The 26,003-nt window shown below is 61.0% G+C and overlaps 1 protein-coding gene across 3 annotated transcripts; it reads right to left on the bottom strand.

Annotated features, from left to right (window-relative positions):
• On the bottom strand, window positions 1-26,003 carry CELSR2 (cadherin EGF LAG seven-pass G-type receptor 2). Of its 3 annotated transcripts, none has more exons than XM_044944600.2 (34): window positions 22,192-26,003; window positions 16,173-16,820; window positions 14,037-14,259; window positions 13,506-13,621; window positions 13,251-13,339; window positions 12,696-12,853; window positions 12,189-12,352; window positions 11,914-12,039; window positions 11,379-11,545; window positions 10,825-11,112; window positions 10,565-10,739; window positions 10,177-10,318; window positions 9,906-10,026; window positions 9,342-9,525; window positions 9,064-9,165; window positions 8,290-8,384; window positions 7,837-8,046; window positions 7,174-7,357; window positions 6,952-7,080; window positions 6,685-6,865; window positions 6,133-6,300; window positions 5,906-6,032; window positions 5,604-5,804; window positions 5,112-5,286; window positions 4,670-4,782; window positions 4,439-4,518; window positions 4,226-4,352; window positions 3,993-4,115; window positions 3,279-3,406; window positions 2,963-3,036; window positions 2,656-2,850; window positions 2,351-2,521; window positions 2,002-2,236; window positions 1-1,317 (listed from the first exon to the last, which is right to left on the bottom strand). In XM_044944600.2, the coding sequence occupies exons 1-34, from the start codon at window positions 25,490-25,492 to the stop codon at window positions 996-998; spliced, it is 9,042 nt and encodes a 3,013-aa protein (XP_044800535.2). In that variant the 5' UTR covers window positions 25,493-26,003; the 3' UTR covers window positions 1-995. The 3 variants fall into 3 exon arrangements, with proteins under 3 accessions (XP_044800535.2, XP_044800536.2, XP_006052222.3); XM_044944601.2 differs by having other exon boundaries at window positions 1,207-1,583; XM_006052160.4 differs by having other exon boundaries at window positions 1,207-1,726.

The raw sequence follows: 26,003 nt of genomic DNA on the forward strand, positions 1-26,003 counted from the left end.
TCAGCCCGCACAGAACTAGTTTATTCAGTAGTATGGAGAAATGAAAAAACAAAACACAAAATGCTACCATATTTACAGTAACAATCAAACTGTACAATCAGATGGTTAGTGTCAAGTTAGCATCCAGCATCTTTGTATTTTTTAAGTCAAGTCATCAGTAGTAAAAACCAGTTAAGTTTTTAACCTTTTGCATGAATTGCCGAGGGGAGAGGCCAGGGGGGGAGAATCCATGGCAGAAAAACCAGAGACCAGCCTTACAAATGAGAAATAGAAATATTTTCTCTACTCAGAGCCTCTTTTTCTAGCCACCTGCTCCAGAGGAAAGTCGGTGACAAGTCTGGAATACATGTTTAGTGTAAATGGTGACTCCAGTGAATAGCAGCTGGCAAAACCGAGGAGGAAGAGGAGAGGTGGGGAGATGACAGCCTGGAGCAAGGGCAAGGGCCTTAGGCCCCCTTGCCAGGACTGCTGGGTACACACCCAACCTGTGATGGCCATGTCAGACCCCCTGGGACTGGACCCATCCCAACACAACAAGCAAATAAATAAAAAATATATATTAACTCTCTCTTCGCAGGGAGCTGGGTGGTGAGGGGGAGAAAAAGGAACAGGACTTGGTCTTTTGAAGAAGAGAGCCAATTCCAAGAAGGAGATAAAAATAGAACATGTCTCAGAGGCCACAGCAGGTCAGTGGGGTTTGTCTGGTCCCGGAGGAGGGAGAGTGGACACAGGATCCCGGACTCCAGACCTGGGCTGGAGACAGCAGGGGGCGACCCGACTCCTGGCAGTCTTCCTCCTCCCTGTCCCACCCATACAATAGCAAAGAAGCGCAACTTAACTCGTGACTGGCCTTCCCCAGCACGGGGCAGGCAGGGAAATGAAGCACTTTTGGGTCAGCGAACTGAGCAAACACCCGGGCTGCAGCACGCGGCCGGAGTCCAGGAAAAGGAGAGGGGCGGGGTGGCCCGGCCGCCGCCCGGGGGCGCGGGTTCCCCTCAGAATGTGTTCATGCAGCATTTGGGGGTCCGGGGGCTCCGAGTCCTTCTGCCCCCTCTCCGGACAGGGCTTTTGCAGTTCCTGGAGGCGGCAGCACGGGCAGGGTGAGGAGCGCCCTCCGTCCTGCCACCCTTGCCGCGCTGAGGCCCGCCCGGTGCAGCCCGCAGGGCACAATGCCCTGGGCGCATGTGGCTTCGTCCTTTCCTTTTGGTGATGGCAGACGGGGGTGGGGGCAGGCCCCCCGAGAGTCCCTCTCCTCCCAGAGGCACAGCAGATGGGAAACTGAGGAGAGGCTGGGAGAGCATCCTGGGGGGTCCTAGCCTCTTAGGGGAGGGAAAGGGGAGTCAGTTTCCAGCGTATAAAAAAAATTAATCCCTGAAGTCATGAAGAGTGGAGATCCTTTTTTAAATCTTTTTTTTTTTTTTTTCCTCTTTTCTGAAAAACTTTGTCTTGGAGATGTTGGCCCCAGGGGTCCAAAGTGCAGTGAGGGGGATGATGGGGAAGGGAGTTGGCACTAGATGGCCTGGGGTGGGGTGGGTGCCCCTCCCGGCAAGGCCCAGGCTCCTCAGATGGATGTTTCGTCGCTGCTGCAGGCAGGCAGGCGGGGAGCAGGGGCAGGATAAAGCACAAGACAGGAGTGGGGGCATGAGTGCAGCTGGGGAAGGTAAGGGAGCCTCAGGGTGTAGGAACCACGGCCCAGGGTTAATGCAGGAAGTTAAAGAAGAGAAATCTGGAGAGGCAGGAAAGCAAAGTGACAGACAAGGCAGACAGAGGGTTAGTCAGAGCAGAGGAGACAGGGAGAAGCTTTCCCCAAAGAAGGAAGCAGAAAAGCAACCCCAGCTCCCTGCCCTCCCCCACTCAACCCCATGGGGCACTGTGTCTGTGGGCACGTGGCCTGAAGGGCCCCGGACCACAGTCTGCTGCCAACCAGGGCGGCCTGAGGGAGGTCTGGAGGCAGGGCCTCGGCGGGGCTGCACCCTGATCCACCCACCCAGCCACACTCACTCGGAGCCCGACGAGTCCTCATCCACCGTGCCCGCCTTGATGCTCATGGCAATGGGCATGACCCCATTCAGCTGCTCCTGGAGGCTCTGCCGGGGGGGAGGGCGGGGAGGGGGCCCAGCCCGGCTGCCCTCGCTGGCTGAGGAGCCCCGGGAAGACGTGGTGCCTTGCTCGGGGGGTAGCCGGAGGAGGCTGCTCTTCTCACTGATGGTAGGCAGACACTTCTTCTTGAGGATACCTGTGGGCCAGAGGGTGGGCTCCATGTGGGGCAGGTGGAAGGAGCATGCCCACAGGCTGGTGTGAGGTGGGGGGCTGCTAATGGGGAGCATGCAGCTGTGCATACCCCACTCACCTTTGTGAGGCTGGGCAGAAGGGCCTGGAAGGGGGCCCAGGGACCCCTCCCAAGTCAAGGCATCTCCGTTCTCTCGTGGCCGCTCCTCAGAGGCCCCATTGCCACCACCTTCCTTTGCTGTGGTCCCAAAATCTCCTGGCCAGGGGACCTTCCCAGGCCCCAGGCCCCCATCTGGTGGACAGAGGAAGTAGATAAGGCCCAGAGAAGGCAGTCAGGAGAATCACCACCCTAGTCTCACCTCCCAGAAATGCCAGCCCCTCTGCCCTCCCACTGCCCCCAGAGGCCACAGCCCTGCACTGGCCCACCCTTAGGGGTACTGTGCAGGGGCAGTCTCTCGGCCCCAGGCCCCAGCAGGCTGTCCCAGCCCGGTTCTCCAGGGAAGGCTGCCTCCCTCTCCACTTCCTCTTCCTCCTCCTCGCTGTCTGATGAGTGGGTAGATGCATAGGAGCCGCTCTGGTCATCCTCCAGGGACAGGTCACTGTCGGAGTCTGTGTCTGGATCTAGCAGGTGGGGAGAGATCACGGACAGCCCATCCGCCACCACCCACCCTCAGTAAAAGCTGGGTGGCTGGGCCTCCACCCGCCACTGGCCATCAGGAGATTCCGTCCTCACCATGCTGCTGGTTTTGACCTTCCAGGAACAGGCCACCGGGGTCCCCCAGGCCAGGGTTCAGTGTGGACTCCTCCCTAAGAAGACAAGACACACTGGCGGCATCAGCCTGGCTCCTCTCCTGTGTCTCATTCTCTTGTCTGTCCTGGGTTTTCCCATTCCTGTCCCATGTCCCTCACCACTTCTAGGTTCAAGCTGCCACCGTGTCAGCCACGGTGTGTGCTACCCAACTCCTAGCCGCCAGGCCTGGGTCTAGCAGGCCTGGTGCCCTTCCTCTCTCCTCAGCCCGCCACCCTCACCCCGCCTCACCAGGCCTCACCTCAGCAAGAAGGGGATGTAGCTGGGCTGACTCTTGCCCGAGCGGCTGGCACTGTGTAGGGAGCCGGCTGAGTCTCCATAGGGCTGGTACAGCCTTCCATCCCCGTAGGGGCTGGGGCAGTTGTAGGACTAAGTGGGGAACAGATAGGTTAGTACGTTGGGGAGTGGGATGGGGTGGCCCCAGGCTGGGAAGTAGAAGGGCTGAGGGAGCTTGCCCTAAATTCTACCCGCCATGTACCAAGGACTGGAGAGAGAGGCACTACGTCCCTGCTGCCCCCGATTTCAGGGCCTAGTAGTGGTTGTAGCTCTGCTGTAGTTCTATGTATCCCAAATACCCTGGACTTGGCTGTCTAATAGGGGCTTGTTAGCAAAAGATGGCTCTCCTGAGAGCATCCTGGGAGACACAGATTTACCAAGACACACAGGGACTCTCAGGTGTGGGGCGTTTATGACTGATTACCTGTCTTGGCCACTTTCTCCTATGCTCCACTCCCATCTCTCTCAACTCAGCACCCCCCTCCCCAACCCCCAACCATGCCCCTTCTTCCCAGGCCACACATACCATCTCACCACCCCTTCTTCCTTCAGGAAAGGATGTAAGGATGGAGAAAAAGTGGGACAAAAAGCACAGAGAATGGGCTCCTTGGGCCTCCTGCCTCTGCCTGCCTCATACTCCCCATGACCCCTCCACCTCCCAGACCCCTGGCTCCCTCACCGAGGTCAGGGTAGACTTGGTGGTCAGAGCAGGGTCAGGGCTGGGCCTGCGGCTGCAGGCAAACTTGAGTGCTTTCCGGACCTCCTTGCTAAGCACCACGTAGGAGAGGAAGATGAAGGGGCCCTGACAGGCAGGAAGCAGCAACTGTAAGTGCTGATTAAGGTACCTCCTAATCCAGCTCCCCCCATACACAACTCCAGCGGCCTCCCACAGGGCATGGGCCGGGCCAGTACCTGGACACAATTGGAAGCAGCGAAGAGGTAGTGGAAGAGGAGGGTGTCACTGTTGACAGACAGCAGTGCCAGCAGCCACGTGGCGCTCAGCAGCAGCAGGACGGCGAAGGAGGGCCGCAGGCCCGAGCTGGGGGCGGGGGGCCGTGAGTCTGGCTGCGAGGCCTCCCACGCTGGTGCCCGCCCACTGCCCAGGCACCCCCAGCCCATACTCACACAGGGCCTTTCTTCTCAAAGCCCTGCCGCTGGGCAGCACAGGAAGCCCGGGCCGCCAGGATGTACAGGAAGACACTCATCTGGCAGGGGAGGAGGGGGTGTGAGGGGGGATCGTCAGGACACAGACGGCTTCCATCCCACCCCCGGGGACGCCTCCGCCATTCCTCAAGTGGAGCCTGAGGTCACGCTTAGCCTGCTCCGCCCCATCACCAGGCACTCTCTAGCACTTACCGAGACCGCAAAGGCCACGGGGCCAGTGAAACTCCATATGAGTGTGTCGTAGATGGAGAGCCAGCAGAAGTCGGGGTTCCCATAGCCCTCCGGGTCCAGGCCCACAGCTAGACCTGGGAGGGCGGTGACAGCGGTGGGGAGGGGTGGTCAAGGGACTTGGGAATCAGTCAAGCGGTCAAGTGGGCTCTAAGGGCCAGGTGCAGGGGAGGAAGTGTACTGTCCACCCTCTGTCCATGCCAGCCTCTCCAGCCTAGGGGACCCTCTCCCTGGGTGGGGCTCCCAGGCACCGAGTTAAACGAGAGGGACGCTTGTGGAGAACTTGGCCCGGGGCATAGGGATGTGGGGCCTCCGGGCCTGGGATGTACGTGGGAGAAGGTGGCATAAAGGTGCACCGAGGCCCTAGGGATGTAGACCTCAAGACCCGGGCTGGGGGTGGGGGTACCTGTGATGAAGGCGGGCACGCCCCAGCCCAGCATGTAGTAGAATCGCATGGGGCCGGCGTTGACATCGCGCACCTCGGTGAGTGCCCGGTACAGGTGCAAGGCCTCCAGCAGAGCCCAGGCGAAGGCGCAGAGGTACAGGAAGTGCAGCAGGATGGCAATGACTGTGCAGGCAAACTGAGGGCCCAGGCCACGCCCGGTCAGTGCCCAGGCCACACCAGGATGTGGGCTCTGCTCTCACCAGACTGGAGAGGAGGGCCTGGGTGCTGGATGCTGCTCCAGCGGGGAGTCTGGGCCATAGGAAGGTACATCTAGGGTGCGCTGGGGAACCAGGGGGAGCTGGAGCGGCAGAAGCCATGCGCCAGGCCCCAGCTAGCTCTTTACCCCTCATGGCTGCAGAAGCAGGGATTGAGGGGAACACTGGGGAGGACTGACATGGGACCATGAGAGCGGGGGACACTGGGGAAGGTTTCTGGTGAGGAGGAACATCTTACAGGGAGGTCAGCCTGGTTGATTCCCAGGAGGAAGACCAGCTGAGCCAGGCCCAGGGCGGCTGTCAGGTTCCGCCGGATGCCGTGCTGGTTGGAGCGCAGGGCGCGCAGGACAGCAAGGAAGAGGAAAGTGAGCAGGAGGGCGGCCAGGGTGACCCCGAGGGCCACATATGTCAGCGTCTTCAGTGGCAGGATCTCCCCATTCTGCAGGGGGGGTTGCAGAGAGACAGGGGGGTTAGGATGGACAGGGTCTGAGCACCCAGTCCAGAGCCCTGGGCTCCCACCCCCAGCCCTGCGGGCCCAACCTCACGCCGAGACACGTCCATGAGCACGGCGAAGCTCGTCATGTGGTTGCACTGGCAGCTGACGTGGCTCTCGTTGCGGAAGACGACTTCACAGCCTCGGGCTGACCAGCCACCAGTGCCACTGACCCTGTGTGAGGGAGGCAGGGTCAGGAGACAGGAGAGTGGGGTGCACTGGGGCCTGGGGGGCTCTGCCCACAGCCCTGGGGCACAGGGCAGTGCAGGCTCACAGGATTGAGTGGTTCCAGAAAACACAGATGGGTTTGGTGCGCTCCTCGGTCTCCAGCAGCCGGAACTGCACTGTGACTGGCTTGTCCAAAGCACGGGGCAGGAGCTCCTCGTCGTCATGGACGCTGATGCTCACCACGGGTGTGTTGATGACGGGGCGTTTGGGAACTCTGGGCAGGCAGGCACAGTTACCACAGTATTCGCGTGAGTGGCATGCACGCATACTAAGTCGCTTTAGTCATGCCCGACTCTGTACAACGCTATGGACTGCAACCCGCCAGGCTCCTCTGTCCATTGGATTCTCTAGGCAAGACTACTGGAGTGGGTTGCCATGCCCTCCTCCAGGGGATCTTCTCAACCCAGGGATCAAACCCACATCTCTCATGTCTCCTGCATTAGCAGGTGGGTTCTTTACCACTAGCGCCACCTGGGAAGCCCTGCGTGACTGGAGGACCCTTCTTATCACCCTGAGATGCTGCCAACCCCTGGTCCCTCTCTGTGGCTCACCCACTGACTGGCACCCCCACCCACTCCTTGTCTCCCCGGCCGCTCACCTCAGGCTGCGCTTGTCTGGGTCGTAGTTATGGGGCAGCAGCCCGGCCAGGGTGCGGTAGATGATGACGCTGGCCACAGCCTCACCCTGGCTCAGCTCCGGGTGCCGCCGCTGCCGCCGAGCCAGCTCCTCCGGCTCCTGGGGCTCTCCGGGGCCCGCAGGTCTGACCACAGGGGGCGTTTCTGGGATCGGGACATTGTCTACTCAGCTGGGTCCTTCACAGACACCCCAGCCTGGCTCCCTGACCCACCCCTCGGCCCCCACTGACCTCTGAAGACAGACTCAGGCAGGATGACCGTTGTCTCCAGGTCTGGGGGCCGCTCCCCCCGCAGGGCCTCATAGCGGGGCAGCTTGGCCCCAGCGAAGTTCCCCTTGTCCAAGCGAACGACAGAGATGACTAGGGAGAGGGCACAGGTCAGACCCTAGGTGAGGAGGACAGGCCCCGGGCACGGCCCTGCACATACCCTCTCCGGCCCGCCGGCAGCCTCACCAATGTTGGGCGTGACGATGGTGAAGGGGCTCAGGTAGGTGTGCCGCATGTTCTGGGCCAGAGCACTGGCATAGGCCTCATAGTGCTGCAGTAGCCAGGCAGTGCCGCCCTCCGTCTGCTGGATCAGCTCCCAGTGCCGCTTGTTGGCCGCATCCAGGAGGGCGCTGCCCACGCGCAGCAGATTCTAGGGTGGGCACGGTCACAGCAGGCTGTGCCCACAGCCTCACTCCTCGTCCCTACCAGCCTGTCCTGGACCAGCCCTGGCTCACTCCCCACCATGCCCTGCCCACGAATCCTTCCTCCTGTCTCTAACATCTTCCCAGGGCCTGTGCCTATGCCCACACAGATTATTTGATGCGGGTTCCTCCCTGTCCTGGGCCTGTGGGGAGGGCCCCTCCTCTGGTGAGCCTGGTCAGACCAGGTCCTCGTACAAACATTATTCTCTGTGGGTACCCTGCTTTGAGAAGGGTCGGGAAGAGGTGCTCTAAATGACCCATGTGCTGCGCCATGCATCAGAAGTTCTCATGGAAGCCTCATGCCGGCTGGGAGCTCCCTGAAAGCAGAGAGGGGAGTGCCCCCCACTCTGCCCTGAGGTTACCAGGAGCTGGCTCACTCACCATGACCTCCTCCCACCCCACCTTCCCTGCCCACTCTGAGCCCCACCTCTGTGAAGTGCACGTCCTGTGTGGCGGACAGCCCAAAGCCTCGCTGGGCACTCTCGTGGGCCAGCAACCGCGTGGCCAGCTGGTAGGCCACCTTGACATCACTACCAAAATAGCCAGCCGTGTGTTGGGTAGCATTGCGCAGGAGCAGGGCCAGCCGCTGGGAGCGCCCCGAGTCCAGGCCTGACTCGTTTCTCTGAAGCCGCTCAGCCTGGGACCAAGACAGGCAGGGGGGTCAGCACAGGAAGGGGACAGTGAGGTTCCCAGAGGGCAGAACTGGAAGTCCAGAGTAAAAAGACTCGGGAAGGGGAGAGACAGCCTCTGGGCAGGGGCCCCTGGAGGCAGGAGCTGGAGTTGTCGGAGTCCCCTTTCTCAAAACTGGGGAGGCGGGCAAGTCATCCTGGGTGAAGACGGGGTGAGGGGCAAGGAGAAGGAGAGGAGACGGTTCACTTACAAATCCCTTCAGCTCTGAGAAGGTTACCGATGTGCAGTTGAAGAGGTTTGGGGGAAGCCACCCTCTGTGCTCATCACAGTGGCGCACAGCAGTCCCTGGGGGAAGGCAGCCAGAAGCGCAGGCCTCAGGGAGAGACCTCGCTGAGTTCTGCCGGGGGCCAGCCTCCATGGACCGGAGACAGGGGACTAGCAGACAAGGGCCCTGCTGTCCGGTACCCCAGCGTGTGTGGAACACCAGAGCCAAAACCTCTGCAAGATCAACCCACAGGAGGGCCACAGGAATGGCCTCCCTGAGCCCCGGACTCGGCTGCCCTACTCCGGCCACCACCTTGAACTTTCTGCCACACACTCTCTGTTCTGATCTCTGCTCATGGTCAGTCCAAGGGCCAGCACCAGCCTGCATCCTGCAGCTCCCCTGGGACAGCACCTCGTGTCCCCTGCTCCCCAGGCCATCTCTCTAGTGGCATAACTCCAGTACGAGGTGGTGAGTTGAAGATAGCAACCTGTGTGACTCATCTTTGAACCTCTAGTACCCAGCCCCGTGCCAGGCACGCTGCAGGTTTTCAGCACTTTTGTTACAAGTCCAAAATGTAGACACCTTTCATCTAGGCAAACTTGGGAGCAGGGGGGCATTGAGCCACGGAAGCATGGGACATGGAATCCCCCAGACCTGGAGGCCAGAAGTTGGGGGGGTCTGCAGCCAGGGGCTCCCCACCCTCACTCTACTGATAAAGGCCAAGTCCTCTGTTTCATGTTCTGGGCCTCCAGCACCTACCGAAGGAGCCTTTGGGACAGGGGGCAGCAGCAGGCAGCCCAAAGCGGGTACGGGGCCACCAGATCCCAGCCTCGATGGCCCTCGGGCAGCTGTCGTAATTCACTGCAAGGAAGTGCACCATCACTCAGGAGCAGTTGTCCCCCTACAGCGATGGCTGGGCTCCCCAGCCCTCCCAAGGCAGCCTCAGGTCTGCAACCCATCCCAGCTCCTGGCCTCCCTGGGACACTGGGGCCTGGCACACAGCAGGGAGGGCCACCCACCCATCTCGAGAGCCCTACCTTCACAGCCGTTGGTGGTGACCTCAGCAAAAGGGTTGTCACAGCGATCACACTGGCGCCCAATGACGCCTGGCTTGCACGGACACTGGCCCTCCTCAGGGTCACAGACTCGGGACAGAGAGCCCGTGGGGTAGCAGTCACAAAGGAGGCAGGCAGGGCTGCCAGGGGGCCGGTAGTGGTTCTCCTGAGAGGGAGAAGGGACACGGGGTCGCTGGCTCAAGCTGTCTTCCCTGGGTGCTCACGGATCCTCTCACTTTGGCCCCTCTGGAGAGAGGTTCCCTGACCCCCAAGAATGGTACATTCAAAGTATTTATTAACTGGTCGTGATTCGGAATTGAACCCACCAGTGAGACACCAATCAATTAGAATGGGCTGCAAACAACCAGTACAGCTGGCCCGGGCACACAAGGACAAATAACCACTGGCCCGCCCCAGTGGATCAAAGGCACGTAGCCCTCAGCGCTCTGTGGGGAGGCTTCTTCCACCGCCCACCCCGCAAGGGCCCAGGAAGTACAGGACAGCGGCCGAGGCAGTCGCCCTGCAGGCTTGGCTCGGGGCAGTCACCTTGCAGTGGCACTCGCCGCTTGTCTTGTTGCAGTCTGGATCGAAGCCTTTGCTGACATCGCAGTTGCACGGGCCGCATGTGGGGTGTCCCCACCAGCCTCGGGGACAAGGTTGGTCAATCCTGCGGAGAAGGGACCAGGGAGGAATGAGCTCCTTCAGCTACCCTGTAGCCACGAGTGGCCCTTCTGACCCCAGCCATGGCCCAGCCAGGCTCTGAGGGACACAGCGGACATCGGCAGTGGCCCCAGCTGCCTGCATGGATCCGCATTACCTGGTCTCACAGTATGGCCCAAGGTAGCTGGGGGGACACTCGCAGGTATAGCCACGGGGAGCACTGGGCTTTCGGGTACACATGGACTGATGCTCGCACGGGTTCAGGTCACACACGTCGGTGCAGTTCTCACCATAGTAACCTGGGACCAACCAGCAAGACGAGAGACACTCAGTCCCCACCTTCCCCTGGCATTTTCTTCAAACCTGCCCTCATTCACCTCCTTCTATTCTGAGCAGCTATACCAGCTGGCTGTAGCTCTGCAGTGCAGGATGAGAGGCTCAGAGGGGTGAGGTGACTAGCCCCAGGTCACATGGCAAAGCCAGAGTGAGCCCCACCCCGCCCCACACCTGCTGACCCGTCCCGCTCCCCTGGACCCCTGGCCTGCCTGGATCACAGCTGCAGGAGTAGCTGTCCCAGTCGTCACTGCAGTAGCTGTTGGCAGGACATGGGTTCGAGTCACAGGGGTCTGGCAGGCTGCAACCTGGCTCCACGTTGATGCTCTCCCCACGGCTGGGATCCAGACTGCTGACGCCCTCAGGCGTCTCGCTGACCCGAATACCCTGGGAGGGAGAGGGCAGTGGTGTTGGCTCTTTGTGGAATGGGCTTCTCCATGTTGGCAGTGAGAAGGCAGAGCAGGAGGCTTACCTGCAAACAGCCCCGGAAGCCTCGGGCCACACCACTGGCCGGCCCTGGAACACCCCCGACGGTAATGTTGCTCAGGTGTAGCCCGTGCAGCCGGGGGCCCAGGTTGCCCTCTGCCCGCTGCTGCCCGTAGTCAAAGGACAGGATGGCATGGCCAGGGCCTCCACTGGCTCCCAGCGCCAGCTGTGCATGGTGCCAGTCACCATCATTGGCCCGGCCTGGCTCCAACTGGAGAGATGAGGCCTGGAGCCCCGTGCCCTCCACGCTCAGCACCACGCGGCCCTCCCGAAGCTGGCACCAGAAGAAAAGAGGGTCAGCAGACTGCCTCGATCAGCTCATCTTCCTGCCCACCGTCCTACCTGAGCCACCAAACCCATCCTGCTGCCCTGCTGAGGCCAGGGAGGAAAAGGCATTATTTCCTGTGGGCCCGAGAGATGGCAGCAGTGATCCACCAAAGGAACCCAGCTGCCTTTTCTCTCCTGGGAAAGACCCCGCCCAGCCAGCTCTGACCAATAACCCGTGCCAGGGCCCGCCGGCCTCACCCCTCCCTGCATCACCTGCAGAGTGATGGTGCTGCGCCCCCTGGTGACAGCCTGGAGCAGGACGCCGTCGGCCTGGCGTGTGCGGAACATGAGACTGAGGTGCCAGGGCTGGGAGATGGGCAGTGAGAGGCCATGCCAGGCCAGCAGGCTGCTGCCCAGGAAGCGCTGCGGGTTGGCCATCTCTGGGCAGGCAGACAGAGGCAGACTCTGAGGGGCGGAGTGGCCGAGTGCCCCAGGGGGCATGATGTTCAGTGGGGGCAGCTCCGTGGGAGGCAGGGTACTGCCCCTCCTAGTGCCCAGGCTCCCCAGCTGCCCCGCCCTCCAGAGCATCTACCTGCTCCAGGTCCACCCCACTCTGTGCCCAGGCCTGCCTCTGACTGGGCCTTTTGTCTCCCGTGCTAACCCTTTCAGGGCGCTGCCCAGACACGCTTTTCCACCCACAGCCAAGCTCAGCCGGGCCCTGCCCAGGGCCTGGTCCAACCCTGCTGGGGTTCCCAGCACTGTTGACAGCTCCCAGGCCCCAACCTCTGACAGCTGCCCCCATACCTACCCTGGGCACAACTCTTGCCCCCGAAGCCCAGAGGGCACTCGCAGCTGAACGCGTCCCACTGGTTCACACAGGTGCCCCCGTTGTGGCAAGCGTTGCTGTCACACACGTTCTTCTTGGCAGGGCACCCTAGAATGAAGAGAAGGGTGCTCAGGCAGAGGCTCCTGACAGAAAACCTGTGGCAGTGGCTACAGGGGCTCTGAGCCCCCCACTTCCAAGGGCCCCCACACCAGCCACATCCCACCGCTCTGCATTCAGCCTGACCCCGCCTCCCATACCAGGCATGGTGCCGTTGTTGGCAATGAAGTCGGCCATGTCAACGTGGCGGCTGTCCACCTGCAGGTTCCTTATGCAGCCCACGAACTGCCGGGTGCGGACAGGGAAGCTCTCGGGCAGGTCAGGCACCCCACCCAGCAGCAGGGGCCCTGTCAGGTCCAGAGACCTGGCAGGCGGGGTGGGGGGGTGGGGAAACGGCCGAGACGTAAGGGTGAGTGGGGTGCTTCTAGTTCCTTCTCCTAGGGGCCCTGCAGAGCAGCCAGGGGAAGGGGAGCCCCACCCTGGAGCTGCTCTATCAGACTGCTGCCCAAGGCTAGCTCGAATCCCCCAGACTTGCCGGTTGTGCCCCCACCCAGCCCCCGTGCAGAGGGCTGAGCAGGGGCAAAGGGTGGCCAGATAAGAGAAAGGAATTGGTTACCATTTCAGGGCTCCCAAAGTCCCCCCTTACAACCCTCCCTCCCTGTGTGGCCCCACACCTCGCTGCACCCCCAGCCCTCTCCCCTCCTTACTTCTTGCTGCCACCCTGAGTGCCCTGGGCAGCGCAGGAGTAGTTGCCCAGCATAGCTCCAAAGCGCAGGGCTACCCCTGTATCACAGCCATCCACGGTCACCACAGCCACCTTCTGCTCGGATGGGCCCTGCGGGAGCCCCGTCTGACCCAAGAGTGGCTGCGGACAGGGAAGGGCAGAGAGGGGAAAGAGTGGGCCAGGGCCACTCATGGGCCAGCAGGCAGGAAAACACCAGCACATACACACTCCCTTTGTGTACTGCTACACACGCATACATGTGTGGTATACACACGTACACATGCACACAGATGTGTGCTCACATGACCATTTACCTTCCTTAAGGTCCACTTGTGTTTGTACCTAGCGGAATAGGAAGTGTCTGTACCACCTAGCAGGATAGGAATGCCTGGCGAGGCAGCAAGTTCCCCCCCTCCCTTCCTCCCCGTTCAGCCAGACAGACCATGACCAGCCCCCAGCAAGGCAGTGCCACCCAGGTCTGGGAGAGCATCTGAGCCCAGGACAGGGCCCTCTCCCCCGGGACCCCTCCCACACCCACCTTATTGTAGTACTTCAGCTGCACCGTGTGCCACTGGCCGTCACTGACCCCTCCGGGCACGAACGGGGACACAGTGGTGGTCGACTCCCCTGAGGAAAGGACCCAAGTGAGCTGAGACACCAGCTGAGGGCTGGGAATGGGGACAGGGCACTTGCGGTTGGGCTGTGCCCAGGTTTGGCTGGGAGAGTGTGTGACTCGGGGTCAAGGGCGGAGAGGCACAGGGACTCGGGCGAGGACGCGGGGCTGCGGGATCACCTGCAGAGAAGGTGAGCTGGACCTGCTCCTGGATCACCTCGAGGGCCACGAAGTCATGCTTCTCATTGAAGCGCCCGTTGTACAGCAGCAGCCCATCGCGCTCCTTGGTGGCAAACCTGAGTGGGAGTGGGGGAGGGGGCAGGGAATGGGGCACCCACCTGGATGCCAGCACCCCAGCCACCTAACCAGCCCTGGTCCTACTCAGAAATCTCCCGAGGGCTGACTCCTGGGCGGAGGCTGTGGGCCACATGGCTAGAGCGTGGAAGATGAGCACAAACCAGGACTGGCGGCACGACCCTGGCATCCTGGCTCCCACCCTTGAGGGTGGGTTGGGAGGAGTGTAGGTGGCCCTGGTGGGTGAGGGGCCTGCCAGCCAAGGGTACAGGGCAACTCCAAGTACAGGCCTGGCTCTGCCAACACCTCCCTCCCCACCTGCCACACAGCATCACCGCCTGACGTCCCACCTCGTCCACCGAACAGGAGGCCCCCCAGGCTGTCCCTGGCCCCTATTCCAAGTGCCCAGGCACTCACGAGAGGGCCAGGGTGAAGTGGAAGCGCTGGCGCAGGCCCCGGAAGGTGATGAAGGAGCGGGCAGGGAAGCTGCGCGTGGTCACCTGGCAGAAGGGCTTCTCGAAGTCTCCGGATGGGCAGTCGCACTTGAAGCCGCCCACCAGCAGGTTGACACAGGTGCCCCCGTTCTTGCAGACTCCTGGGGTGCAGCGGCCTGAGCGGGCACTCACTTCGCAGTGCTCACCTGGACAAGAAGTCAGGCAGGTGAGCACCAGGTGCCTGGGGGACTGGGACTCCTTCGCGCCCAGTGATCCCTCTGTGATCTCCCATGACTCCTATGACACTCTGAATCCCTCCAGCATCCCCACCTCCTCTCATGTGCTCATCCCTCTGAGCTCTGTGAAACCCTGGCTCCTTTGATGCCCTGCTTGGCTCACTGGGCATCCTCACCACAGTCCCATGTATCGCTGTCCTGCAAGTTCCCAGAGGCTCCCAGTCCCTCCCATGCCCTTGTCTGGGCCTTAAGAGCACAGGCCCGTGAAGTCCCTGATCACAAGGTCCGAGTCCTAGTGCCCTTTGGTGTGAGGGCTACCCAGCAAGCATGGGGGTGTTCTGGCCCCATTAGGGGGCATGCCTGTGGATGAGAGGGCCTGCAGGACAGCACAAGGGCTGCTACCAACCCCCGCCCCACACTGGTGCTTTTGTCCCTCACAGGCACCAAGATCAGCTTCCCTCCCTGGGGATGAGACCAGGCTTCCACTTGGATTTGTCGGAGTTATGGGATGGTGTGGGCAGGAAGCTGGGGACTCTCCAGAAACGGGGCAAGGAACTCCCACCCTGAGCCCTGGTGTTCAGACTGAGGACCTCTGTGCACTTGAGAGATGCTGAGACAGTAGGGAACTGAGCCCTGGGAGCTGAAACGGAGGAGCTGAAAATTCCAACATCAGATGGAAAAATCCACCCTTTTCTCTCCCTCCCCATTCCCAGATTCTAGAGATAGGTTCTCAGCTCCAGTGCCTAGTGACTGGCTCTAGTTTCCATGGAAACTGTTGTTCGCCTACTCTAAGCACCCCCCTACCCCATCCTCTTGGACAAAGACTTCCCTCCCCTCCCCCCAGCCCACCCCTCTGCTCCCCCCTACCCACAGCAGCAGCTGAGAGGAGTCAAGTCTGGCAAGTTCTGGGCAGGAAGATGCAGCAGGGGAGGCAGCAAGGCTGGCCTACCACGGCTGGCGAAGTGTGTGGGCATGGCTCTGGGGGAGAGGGAGCAAGGCCTATGGCCCCTGGGAAGGAAAGGCATGGAGAGCAGGGGATGTCCTGAGGGAAAGCAGGAGGCTGCAGGGAGGGGTCCGGAGCCGAAGCAGAGGCAGCGAGATCCCAGGGAGAGTCTGGGGACAGGATATGTAAAGACCCCTGGAGATAGGCCAACAGGCCTCTTGGTCAGGCCCTGCTTTACACACCTGGGCAAGGGTGGAGCTCCACGTCACACAGGTGCGATGATCTGAAAGTCCCCATCCCCACACCTGAACCCCACCAGTCTCCCCAGCTCTTCTGTGCCTCCCCTCAACACCTGGGGAGAAAAGCACCCACTGCGGCTCTGAAAGGCAACTCACTCATCAATTGGGAGGGTGCATGTACTGGCCCAGCCTCACGTCAAATCCAGGTGAGACCTGGGGCAAGTCACCTGATCTCACTCAGTATTTCCTTAAATCACAGCCAGCACTTCCCACAGGCCAGCTCTTACCCGTATTAAATTCAATTAATCCTCACAACCACCTTGTCACAGGAGTAGATTCATCACCCATTTAAAAATTCTACCCCACAGAGCGGTTAAGTAACTTGCCCAAGGTCACCCAGCTGCTCTTGTCAAAGCTGGGATACAAATGCAAGCAGACTGGCCCCAGGGCCAGCGCTGACCTCAGTTACACCACCTGGGGGTGGGGGCGGGTTGGGGACAGAGAAACAAGGCTCCCCTCTTCCTTCCTCAAAGGTGATTGTGAAAGAGCAAGTAGGACTTGTGAATGGCCAGTGTACCCTGTACATTCCCTCAGGAGAAGGAGGTTACCCGGTTCTCAGCTTGATTGTGCTGGCGCTGCGGCCTTAACCCCCACCAGGGCCGCCCCCAGGCCTTCCCCTCCCTCCCTCCGCGAGGGCTCACCGGTGTAGCCCTCACGGCAGAGGCAGGTGTAGCCGCCCTCGCGGCTGCGGCAGTGTCCGTGGGGGCCGCAGGGCCGTGAGTAGCAGAGGTCCACCTCGGTCTCGCAGTAGTCGCCGGTGAAGCCCGGCGGGCAGCGGCAGCGCAGTCCCCCGACGGGGTGGATGGGCCGGAAGAGCACGGAGGAGGAGGCGATGAAGGGCGCGGAGGAGTCAAAGCGGAGAACGGACACGCAGCGCATGTAGTTCTCGCAGGGCTCACGCAGGCAGATATTGTCGTCGAAGGGCAGTACGCGCTGTGCCGAGATGGCCGTGAGCAGGCTGCGGTTGAGATACAGGCGCTCCTGCAGGTCCTCGGAGGGCAGGAAGGGTGGCCCGCCCCCGGGCCCCGGCGGCTGGCCCACCGACAGGCTCACGTTGAGGATGTGGCTGCCTGGGGCATCGGTGTCCCGCTGCACGTTGAAGATTACCACGTGGTCTGGGGGTGTGGCCAGCGTGGCGGCCACAGCCTGGATGAAGAGACCCAGTAGGGGCGACAGGAAGCGCTCGGGCGACATGTCTTCCAGGCGCAACGTGATGCTGTGCGTGAGCATCTCGTCGGTGATGATGGTGACGCGTAGGGAGCACTGAGCCGTCACGCTGTGCACGCCGTCTGTGGGGAGGCCAGACGGTCAGCACCCAGGGAGGGCAGGGGTCCCAAGCCACAGATCTGGCTCCGGGTAGGAGCACCCGGAGGAGGGCATGAGTGTGGGCGGGAACCCTGCTCGCACACTCCTGCACTGCCCAGTTGCCAAGAAAGGCTCTCCTTTTTTAACTGGCATAAAGGAGCCCTTAGGACAATGTATGCCTCACCTGAGGAGAATCACTCCAGGAGGGCTCAGCCCCCAGCAGCACTCAGGGGGATTGATTTCCAGAAGTTCTCTTTGCATACTTTCCAGAACCCTCTGTTGCAAAGCATGTGTGTGTGTGTGTGTGTGTGTGTTAATTACTGGGTCCTGTTAACTCTTTGCAACCCCATAGACTGTAGCCCACTAGGCTCCCCTGTCTGTGGGATTTCCTAGGCAAGAATACTGGAGTGGGTTGCCATTGTCTTCTCCAGGGGATCTTCCCCACCCAGGGATCGAACCCAGGTCTACTGCATTGCAGGTGGATTCTTGGTGGTCTGAGCCACCAGGGAAGCCCGTTGGAAAGCACGGACACATCTTTTAATGTTTGTGTATCTTTCCCTGCCCCAAGCCACTGACAGGTCTGGTCTCTTATATCAATACCAGACCAGGTGCTTCCCTGCACAAGGATCTTATTTTGCCTTTTTATTACCTCCCTAGAGGGCCCAGAGCACCATGCTACTGCTAAGTCACTTCAGTCGTGTCCGACTCTGTGCGAACCCATAGACGGCAGCCCACCAGGCTCCCCTGTCCCTGGGATTCTCCAGGCAAGAACACTGGAGTGGGTTGCCATTTCCTTCTCCAATGCATTAAAGTGAAAAGTGAAAGTGAAGTCACTCAGTCGTGTCTGACTCTTAGTGACCCTATGGACTGCAGCCCATCAGGCTCCTCCGTCCATGGGATTTTCCAGGCAAGAGTACTGGAGTGGGGTGCCATTGCCTTCTCCGTAGAGCACCATGAGACACCCACAAATATAATCCTCCTGCCCCCTTAGCCTCTATGTTGCTGCTGCTGCTGCTAAGTCGCTTCAGTCGTGTCCGACTCTGTGCGACCCCATAGACGGCAGCCCACCAGGCTCCCCTGTCCCTGGGATTCTCTAGGCAAGAACACTGGAGTGGGTTGCCATTTCCTTCTCTAATGCATGAAAGTGAAAAGTGAAAGTGAAGTCGCTCAGTCGTGTCCGACTCTTGGCGACCCCATGGACTGCAGCCTACTAGGCTCCTCCGTCCATGGGATTTTCCAGGCAAGAGTACTGGAGTGGAGTGCCATTGCCTTCTCATCTCAACACTATTACAACCCTGACCCTGGCTGTGTTCCCCCTCCCTCATTGCAGTAGAGAATGGACGGTGAACTGGGTCAGTGGGCCACCCAGTTCCCCTCCCACTAAGCCCGGTGGCTGCTTGGGCGCAGGCCCGCTATCCCCATGGCAACTCCCCACACAAAGCATTCTTCCCGCCCAACTCTCTGAGTTGCTGAGGGTAGCCCAGGGGGCCCTACCCCAGGAAATCTAGCTGAGCCACCTTACCAGTGGCAGCACCACCCACTGCCCTGATGTTGTGGGGTTCTGGGGGCCAGAGATGGAAAGGCCTGGGTAGCTCTCCACCCTGAGCCCCAGACAGAGTCCCACTTAGTTGACATCTCCTTTGGGCCTAGACTTCCAGCTACTCATCACCCACTTGGCTCATGGCATTAAATCCAGTGCCTGCCACATCCCCAGGCCACACACTCACTTATAAACAGCTAAGTACTAACACTCTGGTGTCTCACCCCACCCACACACACTAAGCCCAGAAATACCGGGCACACCTGAATGCACAAATACGTGGCAATGGATTTTATTCATCTCAAAATGAAAGCTGGAGGCCAAGTGGTGAGGGAAATGGCTTGGTTGGGCTATAAGCGATATTCTTATTGTTTATTTACTACAATGTTCTACGCATAGTAAGTGTTCAGTTAGATGTTCATGAGAATCTATTTGATCTCCATAATGAAGAAATGGTCTTTGAAACACAGCAGGGAAGCCCAAGTAGTTATTTAAAAGGACATCCTAGCAGGAATGGGGCAGGAGTTAGTGTTTCTCAGGTGGGACAGAGGTAGGAAAGGGCTTCCATGGTGGCTCAGTTGGTAAAGAATCCACCTGTAATGTACAAAATGAGGGTTTGATCCCTGGGTTGGGAAGATCCTCTGGAGAAGAGCATGTCAACCCACTCCAGGATTCTTGCCTGGAGAATCCCATGGACAGAGGAGCCTGGCAGGCTACAGTCCATAGGGTCAAAAAGATGTGGACACGATTAGCAACTACGCACACACGCGCACACTCACAGGTGTAGGAAAGGGATCTGGGAATAGATTCTTCTGCTTCTGTGTCATAGCACCTTTAGGTGGCTGACTGCGCCGGCAGCTAGGAAGGCTGAAGCCAGACACACATCTGAGCCGTGTCCTCGGCCCCCTGCCCACCTGCCCTCCAGCCTCACTGCTTGAGAATGTGCGGCCCGCTTGCTCTCACCAGCAAGCCTGTTGTCATCACTCACCTCTGCTCCTCCTTTTCTTGACTGCTGCTGAACAAGCTGTTCCTTCCTACCTGGACTATCCAGCCGCCAGTCCACACTCCCCCTAGTTTCCTAGCCTGCCCTAAACTCACCTTTTCCAGGGAGCCTGCCCAGATTTATGACCTCAGGCTCGACTTTCCTCCCTCTTTCAGAGCCCCCTGCACTCAGTTCTGGAGCCAGCCCAGGGCCCTTGTGTACCTGGTGCCCAGTGATTCCTTGGTGTGAGAGTCCCTCTGGGCAGGAAGGAGCCCAGAGTCCACACAGAGTCCTCCTAACTGGCCAGGGAGGGGCGGGGCAGGCAAGAGAAACCTCTCCACCGTCAGCCCTGGGAACGCGCGCCCCTCCCCATGTTGCCCCTCCGCCGGCCCAGGCCCCGCCTGCACCCCTCACCCAGTGTGTCTGTTGCTTCCCATCTGGCCCACCATCTGTGGCCACCTGCCCCCTCTGCTACTGTCCCCATCCCAGCAGTCAATGGACCGCTCTCTCCTTCCTCTTTGTTCCTTTCTCCTGCCTTGACCTGGGTCACCCTTCAGGTGCAAAGGCAACGGTGGGAACCGGGGTTGGGGATGCATAGCCTGAGCCATCCTCCTGGGCAGAAGAGGGTGGGGATGGGCCCTGACCTCAGGAAACACCCTCTGTGACGAGAACCTCGCCTGCCACACCTGGAAAAGTGCCAAGTCCCAGACTGGGGCAGAATTAGACGCCAAGCCTCCCTTCCCCTGGCAGATGCACTAGTGGGAGTTGTAGGCCATGGATGGGCACTCCTGTGTGTCCAAGCAGAGTTCAGAAGAAGCAGAGTTAGGAGAATTCGGGCCTCAGGAGAGCCACCCGGCCCATGCTGGGGCAGCTGAAGTCCCAGCGAACAAGAGAGGGGGAAATCGGAGAGGCAAAAACACAGAGACCAAACAGGGGAAGACAAAGGCCCAGGAAAAGAGCCAGCAGTGGAGAAACTGGGAAAGGAGGAGAGTCACACAGGAGATGGGGAGAGGACCACGGAGGAGACAGTGCAGAAAGGCCCCCAAGGGCAGACGCGGGAAAGAAAGAAGAGACAAAGAGCAAGAGAGGGAAACAAAGGGCAGCAGGAGCTGATCCCCCTCGCCCCAGCCCCCCGGACTTTGGGGTTGCCGTGGTGACTGCCTCCAAGGGTCAGGGCCGAGGGGAAAGGGTGGGGCTGGGCTGGAGGGCCAGCCGAGGCCTCCCCCTCTATCCTAGGGGAACCGAGGTCTGGGGGTCTGCATGGGTAGGAGCGCGAAGGCTGGGTGGGGCCTCCTCTGCCCACGTCCCTTGGTCACCTAGGGTGGACTGGGGGAGGCAGGAGGGAGAGGCCCTTCCCTTCCGGCCCTCCCCACTGCTTCCCAGCACAGAGAAGGACACGAGATAGCAGAGCTCCAGCCCCCACCTCCTCCCACTAAGGAGGAACTGAAGCTTCCAGAGGCACTGAGCCTGTCCATGACCTCTAAAAGCTCACGTGCCCTGGCTCCAGTGGCCACCTGAGGATTGGGGAGAGGAGTTATCTGTCCCAAAAGGACTATGAATGGGGAGGAGGCTGAAGCCACGCCCTGTGTCTTGCACGCCTCACTCCTCTTCTGGCCCGGACTCCTTGGGGTGGAAGTGAGGCTCGCCAGGCGGCTCTTTCTCCCCTCTCTGATGTGTCCGAGTGAGGGTGCCCTGACCCACCCATCCCCAGGCACAGCTAACAGTCACTCCTCACAAGGGCCCCAGCTGTTCCCAGGCTCAGGGAAGGGGCTCAGCTCCTTGCTGCCACTGTTGTCCACTCCCTGCTCCCGACAGGAGAGACAGAAAGTTGCCCACCGCCCAGCCCCGACTCTCCTCCCCCAGCCCTTCTGTCCAGGAGTCTGCAGGCTGAGCGCTTGGCCAAGCAGCTGGAATGCCCGGCCTGGGTCCCGGCCAGGCTCCCACGCCCCAGGGTTCTGTTCTCTTGCCACTGGATCCAGGGGCTCTGCCCTCAGAGGCCACTAGCACCCTGGCTCACCATGGTCCCCACAGCCCATCCCCTGAGCCCAGGCTCTCACGGGCCATGGGAAGGCCTGGCATCTAAGAAGAGCCAGGCCGCGGGGAGGCAGGGGGCCTAGGAGAGCCGTGGCCTGCCCCTGGCTCCGCTGCAGCCCCTCCCCCAAGCCGGACCCCGAACCACCACCTCTGACAGTGGGGTCTGTTTGGACAGAGACAATGAGCTCCAGCCTCACTTCCTGTGGGAGCTCTGAAGGGGAAAGCCAGGCCAGGCTCTTTCTGCCTGGAGGGAAAAGAATGTACTAGACAAAGTCCCCCTCAGCTGGTCTGTGGCTCAGCCGGGAGCCAGAAGGGGCCCAACCGCAGGGTCCTGACCCCGTGGGGGCAACCCTGTGCCCCCACAGTCTCGGCTCTGTCCGAGGCTGTGTGAGATCACAGGGACGTGCCGGCAGGCGGGCGGCAGGCAGGCGTGAAGGGGTGGCTCGCTGCTCTGGGCCACAGTCCCCTCCATCCTGCCCCAGCTCTCTTGGACCCCAGAGCCTTTTTCCATAATTCTCAGCAACCACAGAGAAGACAGCCTCACGACACTTCCCCCACCACGTCACAGGCTGGTAGGCAGGGGGCAGCCGACCGAAGCAGCCCGGCCCCGCCTGGGGTGGCAGGCAGGGCCCACACAGCTGCCAGGATTCCTCGGGTTCTGTCCCCAGCTGCTTTGCATCCCTCAAATGCTGGGCCAGTCCCAGGTAGAGAGATAGGTCAGCAGCTCCTCCTCAGAAGGCCGCCCAGGCCCTCTCCCGAGGGCCAACTCCACCCCAGTGTCGCCTGGGCCCCTCCTTACCTGACACCAGCACGCTCATGACAGCCTCCAGAGGTCGGTTGTTGTCCAGCGCCCGACTCAGCCTCAGCTCGCCCGTGGACGCGTTGAGGAGGACCAGGCTGAGTTCATTCCCCCGCTCGAAGCTGTAAGTCAGGCTGTCTGAGATGTCAGGGTCGTGGGCAGGCACCCGGCCAATGGCACCCCCTGGGAAGCTGCTTGATCGGTTGGTGACATAGTTGTTGAAAAGGATCTCGAAGTTGCCCAGCACTGGTGGGTTGTCGTTGCGGTCAAGCAGGCGGACGTGCACTGTAGCTCGGCTCACCAGTGGAGCCGACGTGGCCTGGATGACCAGGACATATTCAGGCCGGTCCTCGTAGTCCAAGTCCACCAGAGCGGTCAACTCTCCGGAGAAGATGTCCAGTTGGAAGACCTCAGGGATGTTGCCCTCCACGATCTGGTACATGATCTGAGCATTGGTGCCTTCGTCAGGGTCAGTGGCTGTGACCCGGGCCACCGCCAGCCCAATGGGACTGTTCTCTTCCACAAACACATCAAACTCATCCTGCTCAAAAACAGGTGGGTTATCATTTACATCCAACACTGTGACTGTCACGTCCATGGGCGTGCGGGCTGGAGGCATCCCCTTGTCCACTGCGTATGCCCGCAAGACGTACTGGGCCACATTCTCACGGTCCAGCCTCCTCAGTGTACGCACAATGCCTGATGTGGACTCTACGATAAAGTCCCCATCTCCATCATCGCCCCCTTGGAAGGTGTAGAAGACCCTGCCATTAAGGCCAGAGTCACGATCAGTGGCTGAGATCTGCAGAACGCTGGTGAAGGGGGGCACGTCCTCGTAGACACTGCCCTGGTAGGAGTCCCGCAGAAACTGAGGGGCATTGTCATTCACGTCATTCACCAGGATCTCCAGGTAGGTGGTGTCGGACTTCTGGGGAATGCCATTGTCCCGGGCAGTGATGGCCAGGGTGTAGGACACCTGGTCCTCATAGTCCAGCTCAGCCTGGGTGGTGACAGCCCCTGTGTCTGCATCAATGCGGAACTGGGGGATGCTGTCCTCCATAAAGTAGGTGATGCGGGCATTCTCACCCGTGTCCTCATCTGTGGCACTGATGAGCACCACTGTGGTGCCTGCTGGCCGGTCCTCATTAATATTCACTGTGTAGTGGGAGCTCTGAAAGACAGGGCGGTGGGTATTGGCATCGGTGACGTTCACCACCACTTGTGCCGTGTCCTGCCTCGTGCCATCGGAGGCAGTAACAGCCAGCACATACTGCCGCTCAAGTTTGTAGTCCAATGGCAGGGCGAGGGACACCAGCCCCCCACCACTCTGGCTGGTGATGGAGAAGCGGTTTCGGGTGTTGCCGCTGGTGATCTGGTAGGTGATGACGCTGTGGGCATCTCGGTCCACGGCCGACACCGTCACCACGCTGGTGCCCACAGCTGCATCCTCATTGAGCCGGACCGTGTACTCGGGTTGGGTGAAGGTTGGGTTGTTGTCATTGACATCCAGGATGGTCACACTGACACTGGCCGAGGCAGTGAGTGCTGGGGTGCCATGGTCGCGGGCTTCTACTCCAAAGCTGTAGAAATCAACCTCTTCCCGGTCCAGTTCAGCTGCCACAGAGATCCAGCCTGTGCCATTGTTGATGGTGAAGGGAAAGTCGTGTCCAACCCCTGCAAGGCGGTATTCTAGGCGGGCATTGTCACCCGCATCAGCATCAATGGCCTGGACATGGAGGACCAGGTAGCCTAAGGGGACACTCTCCAGAACAGTAGCCTGGAAGGGGGTGCTGACAAAGATGGGAGCATTGTCATTGATATCCAAGACCTGCACTGTCACCAAGCCGGAGACGTTGGAGAGAGGGGGGCGGCCACCGTCCTGTGCCCGAACCCGTAGGGTGTATTCCTTGGTCGTCTCATAGTCAAGAGGGCTCACCACGTCCAGAGCCCCAGTCTGGGCATCTAAGTAAAACTGTCCCCGAGCGTTGCCACTCATGATGCTGTAGTGCACCAGAGCATTGCTGCCCTTGTCTCTATCTGAGGCTGTGACCCGGAGGACCGGGGCTCCTGGGGCCACATCCTCCCGCACCTGGACCACGTAGCGCTTCTCACTAAACTGGGGGGCATTGTCATTATCATCTTCCACCGACAGGAAAATGGCAGCTGTGGCAGTGCGTGGACCGGGGTCCCGACCCTGGTCACTCGCTTCCACCGTCAACTGGTAGGATTCCACCTCTTCCCGATCCACGGGGCCTCGGGTTCGGATGACCCCAGAGCGAGGGTCAATCTCAAAGACTTCAGAGGGGCTGTCCCCAGACCCCTCCAGCAGGCGGTATAGAATATTGGCATTGGGAGGGGCATCACCATCTGTGGCTCTAACGGTAAGCACCTCATAGCCGACTTCCAGGTTTTCCCTGAGGCTCTCCTTGTACTCCTGCTGCTCAAACACAGGGTCATGATCATTGGTGTCAGTCACCAAGATGGTGAGCGTGGCCAGGGCACTGCGTCGGGGCATGCCATGGTCCTGCGCCGTGACCCTGAAGACGTGCGTGCTCTTGGTCTCACGATCCAGCTCCTCGGCTGTGGTGACCGCACCAGTGATCGGGTCCAGGGAGAAGAAGTGGTTGGAGCGGCTATCGAAGAGGGCATCCATAGTGTACTCCAGTCGACCTGCCTCACCCTCATCTGGGTCGATGGCCCGCAGAGATGCCACAGGAGTACCTGCTGGCTGGTTCTCGGGCACTGTGGCCTGGTAGCTGGGGGGCTGAAACTGGGGGGCGGTATTCACGTTCCTCTTCCGACGTCCACCCATGGACTCTTCTGCTAAGCTGTCCCCTGCCCTGAAACCTGGGGCCTGCACCAGCTTACAGGACTGGCATCTCAGCCGTGGGGCCTTTAAGCACAAGTGCTCATGGGGCAGGGTGAGCTTGCCCTGTGGGGAAAGGTGGCCTCCTATGCCCAGAAGACGACAGCTCCAGGGGCAGCCTTCGGGCGCTGGTGGCAGGGGGATGTGGGCCCCGGATTCTGGACACCAGACCCTCAGACCATCATGGTGAGGCACCAGGTGGCCAGTCAGTTCCGTCCCCGCATCCCTGCAGCGGCTGGTGTAGAGCCAGAGGTTCGAGGATGAAGCTGGACAGAGCCAGCCCACGGGAGCGCAGGCCCCCGAGGAGCCGCGTCCGCCAGGCCCCAGGGAGCGACAGGGCCCCACTTGGTCTCCCAATAGTGGCGGCAGCAGCAGCAGTAGCAGCAGCGGCGGCAGCGGTGTTGGAAGTGGGGCACGGGCCGCCGGGCTCCGCATCTCTCCCCCTTCCCGGCCGGCCGGGTCAACGGCGGCCGCCGCTCGTCCTCCCGCTCTTGCGGACCCCGCCGCGCCTCATGCCCGGGCCGGGGCGCCAGTCCCCGGGGGCTACTTTTGCGCCCCGCGGGGCCTGCTCCTTGATGCCTCACCGGAGCCCGGCGCTGCCCGCTCCCACGCGCCGGCTCCCACCGATCCCCAAGCCGGGCCCACGCTGGGTCACCCAGACCACCACGGGCTGGCGCCGCGCTTCCACTAGCACACCCGGCTCTCGCCACCTGAGCCCGCGGCGCCCGCGGGGCCCGCGCGCCCTTGGCCCTGCCGCCCGGAGATCCTCTGAGTGCTCCTCGCCCCCGCGGGATAGCCCACCTGCTCCCCCGGAGCTGCGCACCCGGACCCCGGCCCGGCCCCGGGCGCCTCCGACGGCCCCCCGCCGGCCGCTCGTGCCCCGCGTCCCCGCCGCCGCTGTTGCTAGCGCCGCGGCCCCGAGCCCAGCCCCACGCTCCCTCGCCTC

Source organism: Bubalus bubalis, chromosome 6, assembly GCF_019923935.1.
Source record: "Bubalus bubalis isolate 160015118507 breed Murrah chromosome 6, NDDB_SH_1, whole genome shotgun sequence".
Taxonomy (NCBI): Eukaryota; Metazoa; Chordata; class Mammalia; order Artiodactyla; family Bovidae; genus Bubalus; species Bubalus bubalis.